This window comes from Mixophyes fleayi, chromosome 9, assembly GCF_038048845.1.
Source record: "Mixophyes fleayi isolate aMixFle1 chromosome 9, aMixFle1.hap1, whole genome shotgun sequence".
NCBI lineage: Eukaryota > Metazoa > Chordata > Amphibia > Anura > Limnodynastidae > Mixophyes > Mixophyes fleayi.
This window is the reverse complement of record NC_134410.1, coordinates 131,277,287-131,289,263: the sequence shown is the minus strand read 5'-3', so window position 1 is coordinate 131,289,263 and position 11,977 is coordinate 131,277,287. Positions and strand designations below refer to the sequence as shown.

The following is an 11,977-nucleotide window of genomic DNA, read 5'->3' as shown; positions in this document are numbered from 1 at the left end:
AATATGTAACAGCTATTGTCAAGGTTTATGGCCATATTCTCAGAAAAGTCAGGTCAGTTTGCAGATGTAAGGATAATATCAATATATATATATTTGTTGTCTTCATAAACAGCAGATAGCAACGCTTATGCCTCATGAATATATTATTGTTTAGCCTTGCTTGGACTGATCTATTAAATCCCATATATTTATGTACTGATGGAGATGTGCACGCTACCATATTTCTGTATAATAACTCTCCCCTGCAGCTTTCCAATGGCTGGGAGAGCTACCACTCAGGAGACCCCTATGGTTGTTCTCCTAATTCTGTTGCTTTTGGCTGGGGGATTTGGAAATAAATGCCTGATTCAATAAGACTTCTGTGAAAAGTTGTGGGACATTCGCACTAATGGTGAAAATGTTCCTGGTTTCCTTCCCACATTGACCCAAACTCCTGCTCATCCCTTTTTAATTCTGTGTATTTTGACTACTATAACAGAGTTGCCCATTTGAAGTGTATCCATTGTACACACACAGTTCTGCTATCTTATCTGGCATTAGCTGCATCTATCTGTCCCCACACAGTATTTATTGGCTGTGGTAACGTCAACCACTACCTTTGGTCTTTGCTCTGCAGGAACTTTGAAATCTGCAGAGTATCTCTTACACTCCATATGAGAGGCGAGCAACTGTATTTAAAGAGAAAGTGTTACTTTTCTCTTTGTTTCCACAAAAAGTGGAACACACTGTAAGAAATTATCAGGTACAATAAGAGCCTCTGTGTAAACGCTGATGAATATAGTTTAAATTGAGAGGGGATTATGGAAGCTTCATATGTCATCAATAGACCTGCAGAGGAAATGGCTTCTGCGGCAGTCTTGCCAGTTATTGTGGTTAGTTGGTCGAGCAGCCGTGCAGGCTCCGCCGTACAAGTGTTGTGGAGTCTGAATTAGAGCAATCGACTGCGGAAGGAATTGCTGCATCCTAAAATATCGATTTTGCAAGTGTCTATGCTGCTGGATCAAGTTTAAGCAAACTTATCCTGTTCTGTCCTGAGTTGTGCCAGGTCCGGTCCTGCATTTTGACACTTGTCCCTGTATTTGAGAGTGTGCTGGTGTTGGACTGAAGGCCTCTCTAAGACGTGAGGCTTCTTTGTCGAGTGGTGGTGAAGACACCGTAGGCTTTAGAGAAGCCGACTCCGTTCCTCTTGACTTTCGCACTATCTTGGATCAACTGCTGCGTTATAGTGCGGAGGAGATCCCTGGCAACCTGTTGTTTTGCCTGGAGTTCTTCCAACTACCATGACCAAGAGAGTGCAAGACTCAGGGACTGTTGCTTGCTTCTTCCATAAGACAGACCAGTATGTCATGTGAAGGATGCTTATGCTACAATGTAGTGCCAACTTCTGTTACTTCCTCATAAGCTTTTGCTTTACAAAATTTCAACATTCACGTTTGCTCTTCTGCCTGTTACACTATCAGACATGAAGTATTTTCTCCATCTAAACACCAGACTAGTTTGTCGATGGCTGAGCCGATTTTGGCACTGTTTGGGCAGCTCACATTCCTTCATCGGTCATTCTTCTGTGCAGTAATGATAACATCTGTGGTTATGTGAGCTGTCGTCCTGATTTTGCAGTTTTTATGGGTAGGCCAACAAGGTGTGAAATTTAAGACACAACTGCAGCAAATTATGGGTCACTTACCCATATAACTCTGGAATGCACAGTAATTTCTAGATGGTAATTACATACCTTGCCCAATAGCAGACGGTCGTCTGAAACGAATGGTGTAGAGGGGGAAAGTGAGTGTCAGCCTTGAGGATAACAACGGTGGAGAGAAATACAAACTAACCAAATCCATCATTGTCGCCTTGTTTTTATCAACAAAAAAAAAAAAAAAGCTTTACAGATTTTTTTTTTTATTTATTTAGATTAGATGGTTGTTACAGTGTATGGTAAGCTTGTCTACTGGTTTACAGACAGGGAGCCTGAAAGTGAATTCTAACTGTAGTGGCTTTTAACCTCTTGTCTTTCATATTTACTATTTGTGGACTTATTCAACACTTTTATACACTGAACAACCTTTACCTGCTGCAGACTGACACTAGGCACCGCTGCATTCTGTTTACCAAGCAACGCCTGTGTCCGTATAGAGTGGTAGCGTTATGCTCTTCTGTGAACACTCCCTTATAATAAGTTGTATGTATTGAGGTGCGTTTCACCAGAGCCAGGAGAGGAGCTAAGGACTAATCAAGCGCTGTTGATGTTTAAATACTGACTGAGTCCCTTCTACGTCTAGTTGCCCAGTCAGGGATCAGCTGAAATAATCTGTGCTGCAAATTGTTATAAACTCAGCCCATCACCATGTAGAAATACTGATAGGTAACGGGGATATAGAAAGCCTAAAATAGCGTGACAGCCACGTAACCAGATCTGAGTTCTTGTGTAGAAAATGTTATGGAATTTATCAATCCTAATATAAATGATTTATGCCTTATCCAAAATAATAAATGTTTTTAATTCTTAATCTAATATTTGTAACATTATCTCATTTAGTGATGTTGAAAGTAAATGTACAACAAAGTGTGTATACACTGCAATAAGTACAGTACGGGCTAGAGTGTTGTGTGATGTTCTGCAGCAGCCCCAGCTCACTGACAGCTGGTTCATTGTAACTGCAGCATTGTTACCTTGTGACTCTCTGGTAAACATATGTAAACCCTCTTCCTGTGGCATGCAGGTACTAAATCAGCTCTACACATATGGCTGCCTCCTGTGTGTGGGCATCTAAACATAACACCAATCTGCTGCAGTGCTCCCCCTCTTACTAAGCCCTGATAACGTTTATAGTACTGTAGTTTATCCAACATTTAAATGATTACAAACCAGGAGTAGAGGACAGGACGCAGTAGTGTGAAATACCTTGAATAGTTTAGGAATGGCGCACAGATGTCATTTTTCCATCATGAATGGGCAAAACCTTTACACAGACTGAAAATGTACCGACTAATTTAAAACCCAAATAAAATCATCTCTAACATGACTAGAACAGTTCTTAAGGCTTTTTACAATGGAAAGGTCACCGCTGGCTTGTAATTCTCCTGAATCTCTCAGAATGGACCACTCGGCTTCTCCTACACGGTCCTGGTTCTCATCCTACTCATTACCCAGCTCCTTCAGAGTTCATCTCCCCACTTCCTCTAACACACAGTCTGCTCCTTCTATACCACTTGTCTTGGGAATCTAATCGGCTGCTCTGGGCGTCAGACTTTTACCCCAACAATTTACTTTGCGCTCAGGTACCAGGCGAATGTTCCTCACCAAATCTTCTGCCAGCGCCGCACCAGAGAGAGAACCAACATCCATCTCTTGCTTCATCTTAAAATCCCCCAACTCCTCACCATCTCCCACTCTCAGGCTGCACCCACTCTGTGGAATCATTCCCTCATACAAACCTTCCACTACTTCCTGCAATCTCACCTTTTGTAGCAAGATTATCAAATTCCTGAGCCACTCTCTGATAACACCCCCCCTTCCCTGCACAGATCACTCAAACTTACATTTATCCTTCATCTATGCTCAAGCAACCCCCAGCTAAACATTGCTGTGTGACTGGATCATACAGCCCCACGAAGTCAGTGGTTCCCAAACTCTCAGGTCGAGGCCCCCTTGGGGGGTCTCCATAATTTGTTTCCAGGAACCCCCTAATTGACAATAATTACAGATCGGTCCCGTTTTATAAGTAGTTCTATCACAGAACAATTTACATCGCTCCTCAGAGGAATAAGATCAAACAGAATAAAACAATATGTACAAAAGTCATCACATGCGCCCCTTCAAAATTTTCCATGTTATTATACACTTTTATCCTTTTCTTACTTTTTACTTGGTCTTCTTAATTCTGTTTTCTTCTTTTCTGTCGTCCATTTCTTCTGGCTCCCCTCTGATGTCACTGCGGGAGGAGGGTGCTGTAAGGGTAAGTATTTTGGCCCACCAGTGGACAAGGTGGGGGATAGCAGCAGGCAGGGAACCGCTTGGCACCCCCCTGCTTACTGCCAGCCCTGGTACCCCTGTGAGCCGCGGTGCAGTTTGGGAACCACTGAACTAAGCACTTTCTCCCATTGCACTCTGTCACCTCACCCCCTATAGACTGTAACGGGACCTCTTGTTTTATTACCTTGTTGGTGTTGAGTTAATGACCCCTTTGTACTCTGCCCAATCCTCAGGGGCGATGGTTTCAGCCTCCCTTTAACCTACGTGGGGGTCTCTCTGTATATACATTTGCAGTAATGCAATTGGCTCCTGGTTCTCACCCTGTGATATATTGTGGGGATGAGAAAGGTTTGTCAGACAACTTAAACATTAATCACAAGTATTGGTTCATCCGTACAATAATGCCATCATTATCTCTATGTAAGTAGCTCCTGGTGCCCCCTCCACACTAACAGGATAAACGCAGCCGACACACAATTTGCTGTAGCAGCTTTTTATTTACAAACAAACAGCAAATCCCCATTGACTTTATACCATTTTAAAAAAAAAAAAAAAGCAGTTTACAAGCCATAAGTCATCTGACCAAAATTAAGCAGCACTGAAAATCATATCACAAATCTTTAAAAAAAAAACAAAACCAAAAAATAAAAAGAAAAAAAGAAAAATACAAGAGTAAAATATCATTTGAATAAATATTTTTTTTTTAAATTCATGCTATAAAATAATCCTTAATGGCAAGTTATTAGTTGTTACAGCATATCTGTATAGCTAGCTTGTTACTTCATTCAGAAGTGTGGAGTTGTGAGGTTACTGGTTCATATTGCAAGGTAACCCCACCAGCCCGTAGCTCTGGGCCTGGAGGGGTTATTAACACGGAAGTCATTCAGAATATTCACATATTTATTGTCTGGGGGGAGAAGACCCTTAAATGACATGCACAGGAGGTTACGCTAATAACTCCCTGTCGTAGGATGTCTGAGATGCTCTATACAAAAGTTATTTTACAATTTATCCAAGACCACATTCAGTATCTTATGTTTGTTGCTCATCAATACTACAATGGATTCCACTTTAAATACAATATTACAAATCTCTCACTTTCTGTTTCACTTAAGCATCTACAGATGTTTTATTTATGTCAGGTTGTCTACCAATACGCAACACTATCCATGCTTAACTATCCAATCAGAATCGTCCTTGCTCAGCAATAAGCCATTACTACTACGGTAGACGTCACCTTTTTAACATTCAACGTCCAGTATTAGAGCACTGACATATTTTACCCCCAGTGCTATCAATGGAGAGCTCTGTCATCGCGCTCATTAGGAATAACATCCTGTACTGTAAATGACAGATATCAGTGTCCACCTGTATAGAAGCACTTGCCTTTATATACAACTTGCTTCTAATACCCTTTTCATTTACAGTATGTGGGTGTGATCTACAGGAGAAGGAACGAACAATTTAGTTTAGAAAAACCTCCTCCTCCCCCTCGGTAAACCTAGATGAGGTTATATACTCCCAAACCTGAAAAAAAATCTCTACATAAACCAGGGTTTGGATAGAGCTGAAAATATACATTAAATATCATGTACAGGGTTCTGGGAGGGAGACCAATCCTGGCTCTATCTGCAATAAAACAACATGTTCATAGCATCTGTTTAATTGAAAATAAAAGCAGAACAGAGATAATGCAAGCGATGGAAAATCCTATAAACAGAGTAAGAGGGATCGCCCCCCAAATCTACGTCTGCACCCCAGGAAGATCCATTATGTCAAAAGAAATATGGAAGATTCTGAATGACTTGATACTGAACATTTGTGTTCATTCGCTTAGTAAATATGAAATATATGGTTTTCATCAACTGACATTATATAAAGAATTTACACAAGTAAATCTCCAAATACTTTTTTTTTTCTTATATATAAAATTTAATAAATAATCCTGACCAGTCAAAAGAGCACCATTTAAAAGGGAGATTCCCTTAGAAAATAGATTAGGGGTTGCATATTTGAGTCCCTTTCAGTTGGGTTTTCTTGAGAAAACCCTTAAAATAATGACACTAACTATATCACAGTCTATATATATATATATATATATTTATAAAAATGAAAAAAAATTAAATACGTTTAAGTAAAGCTTGTGTGATATAGCACTATTCCCAGCCCTTGGATTATAAATTTCTTTCTCGCCTGCATTAGAAGTTAGCCGCACCTTTTAAAATAAATCATATCTGGGGTTTGGTTGCACTGAGCAGCAGACTTGGGTCTGAACACACTAGAGGCGACTCGTTCTGCGTAATCCGCGCAGAAACCGGGTGGGTGGGTGGGGGGGGATCAACCCAGCCCAGGAGAGTGGAAGGGAGTGAGACTGGAATTATATGGATCGTGTATTTACAAAACAGTCTTTAAAGTTCACCTATATACAAAGATGTCGACTTGAGCTTAGGAATATTAGAAACCATGATAAAACCACAAACTATATAATAAGAGTATAAAATTGTCTGATTTCACAGTCTGTCATTACAGGTTAAATATTTCTATTTTTGAGAGACGAGAAGAAAAAAAAACCCAAAAACAATTTTTTCACATTTCTCTAAATGTATAAGTTAAATACAAAGTGGCTCCACGAGGGGCTCTCGATGTCTATGGGTGCCGGAAGATCCCTTAGTAAAACGTAGCTGGGACTGTGGGTAGTGTGACATAGATGTAACAGTAATGTACCAGAGTAATACTATACAGAAAGGATTAATGTCCCCAGAGGTTTATCTGTTAAACACTGTAGATAAGTAGCAAATGGAAAACTAACACACACCCCGTGGGGGCATTCCTATTCTATCGTCAGAAATGCCCCCGTGGCATCGCTTGTTCCAAGAGAAATCTTAGGCTGAATAACGGACCCCCCATGTGTAGGTGATGGATAGACTTTAAACTCCTGCCAAAACAAGGCACAATATTATCTATTTGTAAGGATGAAAGAGTTATACGCACGACAATCGCCGTCTGAGATCAAAGCGATTCATAGGCTGCGTGCGTATAACGGGTATAAGCCGAGGAGACTAATTCATGAAGGAAAAAAAATGTATCTATAGAGGTGTCTAGGTACGGTGTGGGCCACAAGGAACCGGCACGTCGTCACTGGCTAGAGCCCAGTATGGCCGCTGGAAGGGGCCATATACAACCGGGAGACAATAACACACAGTTCCGCATTACGGCTTGAATACAGCCACGAGCACAATAAGTTCTCACAGCAAAGCAGATGTCGAACTATTGAGATTCTATGCGTAGGAATCGGACACAGCGCAACTAACCTCCGTCTCTTACTCTATGGTAAACCACCCACCTGAGCCTCCAACTGAACTGTGGCAAAATAAGAATAAAATGTGTGGCGAGGGGGTAAACGCCGAGCGTACAGTAAAATCTTTCAGCCGATTGAGGTTTATCTGGATTCAAATAAAACCGCCGACACCAGCAGTTTTCACATTTCTAACGGATGTTAGATTAGTAAACAGCACCACTAAGACAGACATTGGGGGAGTACCTACGACAGGTCAATGGCAGGTGCGTTTTCTCCCAGAAAGCATTGGCGGTTTAGCAGATGAACACAAGTAAACGCTCGTCATTGAATCCGACACTGCAGGACAGGTTAACAATCATGAAAGAGCGACGGACAACTAGTTCTATTAAAACAGAAACTGATATTGTAAGGGAATCCTCAAGTGAGGAATGAACCCTGCTGCTATCCGTACAGTGGACAGTCACAGGACCGCTATGACTGACTAGATCAGCGGTGAGATACCGCTTGTTTTTTTAACACGGTCTTAGTGTTTTACAATAAATTGCAAAAAAATTAACTAAAAAATGCACTCTTATCTGCAAAAAATACTATTGTCAAACTGCAAACCATTTACTGAATTAAAATGTAAACTTTAAGGGAAACCCATCAAATCATTTAAATGGAATACCGTAGAACAACCCAGCTTTTTCCAGCAAGTAGATTACAATTACCAGAGGATTTGGCAAGCGATTCACAACTGCATTGAATTCTATGGCTGAAAACCTTGATAGAAAATATATTCACTTATTTAGTAGAAAATATATAAGTGAATATAAATACTACTGTTGTTTTGCTATAAACAGCACCTGCTGCGTCCTGGGGAAACCCCTTCTGTGGGCTGAGCCAATGGTGAAAGCAGCTGATCACTAGATTCTAATCACGCACAATAATATTGGTTCAGCCTAGAACAATGGATCATTACTATGTAGGCAATGGGCGCATCCCAAGTGTAGTGTAAAATCAAGAGCGTTACGTCTGGTAAATTTCCAACTAGAATATAAAAATCTAACTCTAGTGACCGTTGGTAACAAAAAAATAAAATAAACCAACAGAGCTAACAATCTATATGGTAAGAAAGGACAAATCCAGAAACCCGTGTCCATCTAATCCTGTATATAGGCGTTTGTCTGCCTTCAATAACCGCTATACCTGCGTCACGGGGGTTGGACGGACACACACCAGGAGAATTGCTTGGCTTTTGGCAAAACACATTGTCCCTTATATAATAATAATTAACTTATCTCAGCCTGCAGTGTAGTTCTATAGTAGCTTTTTGAAAAGTAGGTAAGTGTACAGTACAAATTAATGTAGTCTTAGGAAAAGTCAAACTGGATAAATTCAGCACCACAAATCGCAGCGTCGCCTGCCTGCGAGGGAACAAAACACTTCAGCGATATCCAATTAGATATTTGGCATCTGAATTGTGTTGCGCGGCGAGGGGCAGACGGGCTGAAAGTTCACTTTTGGAGAAAGTGCTTCACAGAAAACAAAGTCGATCCTCAAACAGGATCCATTTACTGCAAAGCGTTTGAAGTTCAAACTTCAATCGTACATTCGCTTCTCTACACAATATAACTCCATAGGATTATGAACAGGTGTCCTTTAAATTAGCGACAGCATCTCAACCGACTTTTGTCGTTTCAGCGTCTCTACAAGGTAGTTTGGCCGACTGTTGTTGGTTTCATCGGTATAACTGACAATTTTATACAGTTTGCAAGTCAATGTATTAAATGCCTAACAGCAAACGTAAGACTCCACGAGGGCATCATCAATAACGTGCAAAGTGCCTCCTGAATAGACCCGAAGACACTTTGTGTTACCGCAACGTCATAGATTTCTGTTCGCTCCCCCATAGGGTTGCAGAGAGAAATCCGTGATGTTACGGTAAAACATTGGCGCTTTTTATGTGCAGCCGCGATGTGCCGGATTAATTGAATATGTTGCCATAGTTTAACTTCTCAAATCATTTACCAAAATTATTTATTTTGTTTGGCGGCTGGAAAGTAACCTTGCGATATTGTACTGTAGGTCTCAAATGGCACTAATCACAGACATTATGGGGCAGATTCAATTCCCCAAATACCGCACAAGAGTATTTTTTTTTTACAGAATATTTTTCTGGCGCCCCCACAGAGGTGTGATCAAACCTCAGCGTTACTTTTTACCATAGCAACGGGACAGAGTGTCTGCGATGTTCTTAGGAACAATTGAATCTGCCTATGTGGAATCTAGGTGCCAGGTAGGCGATAGGAGAACAATGTAGCTCTTAAAATCAACCAGGGATGAGCTAACAAATATAAAACTACAGAAATGATGAATAAGTCAGGTTCTAGCAGTGCTGTACGCTATCCAGCCTCAATCTAATCCATACTATCCCTCCGAGCCTCCAAGTCCACCTCAAAACAACGCAAACAGCAAATAACCTGTATATTGGGAACGGAGATAAAACAAATGAGAGATCACGATACATTGTTCCTATCAGTCAAGGCCACGACTCTCCTAACCTTGCAGCACAGCTATTCATAAACCATAGAGATATAGAGAATTTATCATTTAATAAACACTTTCATTACGATAAAACAATGTCATTCACCAAATAAAAAGGAAAACCCTCACTTTTCGTCTCTAACTATATGCTTCTTTAGGAGTGCAACTGTACCCTGTCTCCTTAAAAAAAGCAACAATAAAGGACAAAATTATATATTAAAAAAACCCCAATGTAAAACAAGTACATTTAGTGTATCATCCAGATATCTTATAAAGTCTTTGTATTCCCAAAGAACAAAAGGATTAGGAGCTTTCACTGTACTAAAGAGATTACCAAATAAGCAGTAAGTAGTAAAAATAGCCATTAATGTTATGTGTGCTTTGTACAACGTGCCTTGGCATGTGGGTGTCATTCGGCTGTGGTCGCCACTGTGTGAATATCAATATTGGAGTCCAGGTTGACTTCTGACCCCGAAACATCATTTTGGTCTACGTATGCCTCTGTTCTCTCTGGCGACTCTACCCGGCTCCTCACCTCCGCCACGCCGGGGTGGTTTTTCCGTAAATGCTGATTCAGAGTGCCTTGGAAGGGGAAGCACTTGCCACACACTTCGCATCGGAAAGGCTTGTCATCCGTGTGCCCCCGTATGTGGTATTCCAGTTGGTCTTTGCGCGTGTACTTCTTCCCGCAAAACTTGCACACGAAAGGCGTGATTCCCATGTGTAGCCGCATGTGACGGTCTAGACTCCCTTTTTGGTTGAACGTCTTGCCACAGTAGATGCATATAAGTCTCTCGTTGTAAGGATGCCAGTAGCCTCGAGTGGTCTTCTCACGGGGGCTGCTCTCGTAGGTTGGCGTGCTCACCACCGGTTCACTTTTGGAGCTTTGAATCACATTGTGAACCTCACTGGATAAAGACGACGGCCTCTTCGGACGCGCCCGACCACCTCGGTAACAGGTTAGCATGGACCTGGAAGGACTAGAGTTGCTCATGCTACTGTAGTGCTCTGATATGCTGGTAGATTGGGAAGCAGCTTGAGAATAGGAATACGCATGTTGCAGTACAGACCCGTAGGTACCTACATTCACCGTCACCACCTGCTCACCATCAACTAATTCGGTATGGTAGCCGTCGTCGCCCAGCGAGGAGCTATCGGAGCAGCTTGGTCGATCCGATTTTTCCGTCTTGACTTTAACTTTCGTCACCTGATTCTCTCTGACTGCGTCCCCATGTTCCGGGTCACCTTCTATCTGAATTTCATGTTCTGAAATGCTACCACTACTGCCTCTGTCAGACTGACCCTCTTCTTGAGCACGGTTCCTTATACCTTTATTAGCTATTCCATCTATCTTCAGGTCATTGCCTATGATGGACTGCCGCACTTGCCCGCTATATGGGGGAGATATCTCTACCGGGTTGGCAAAGTAACTGTCATCGTTGACTCCGTTATGGTTAATCTGACTCTCGTCTCCACCGACTCCTACAACGCTGATTTTCGAGTGGATGCTCTCTAGAATGTGAGTGCACTTGTCGATGACGCACTGCATTTGAAGGAAGCTGGCGGCGGTTAGGAAGCTCACAACGTCCTTCAGCTGTACAGACATTCTTCCAGTGTAACAAAACGACAGTAACTGTTCAAAGACGTTGGGGTTTTTGATGACCGATATGGATAAGCCACTCATGGTACTTAGTGCTGAATGGTCGCGGAAATACGGGGAGCTGGCGGCCAGGACGGCCTTGTGCGCGCGGAACGGCTGACCCTGTATGTGGACGATTATGTCACACAACTTCCCTTGCAGCCGCAGTTCATTGAGCTGGCTCAGGACTGTGTTGCTGTACTCGGGCACATCAAATTCTATGAAGCTGTTGCTGTCCATCTTGTCTGCTGCACAGGTTTCTGAAAGAGAAGCACAAGTGTCAACATTCGCTGATTAATAATAATAATTACATATTTCTCCTAAAGATAAAGTTACATGCATGAACTGTATCATATGGAGATATATTTGCCACTTGCAGCCCTGTCCTCATTAACACATCACTCATCTCCTGATATACTCTGTGCTACTGGAGGACCCTGCTCCTTCCACTATATAACTCTCAGTCTGTGGCTTCCTGCTGCCTCCATTCCCCTCCTCACATCATGTCACTGTCCCTGTCACATGCAGCCCTGTCCTCATT

The 11,977-nt window shown here is 41.9% G+C and overlaps 1 protein-coding gene across 1 annotated transcript; it reads right to left on the bottom strand.

Moving 5' to 3' along the window:
- Window positions 1-4,450: 4,450 nt before the first annotated feature.
- ZBTB34 (zinc finger and BTB domain containing 34) lies at window positions 4,451-11,693 on the bottom strand. Its single transcript, XM_075185779.1, has one exon. The coding sequence runs from the start codon at window positions 11,674-11,676 to the stop codon at window positions 10,207-10,209; it is 1,470 nt and encodes a 489-aa protein (XP_075041880.1). The 5' UTR covers window positions 11,677-11,693; the 3' UTR covers window positions 4,451-10,206.
- Window positions 11,694-11,977: the final 284 nt, after the last annotated feature.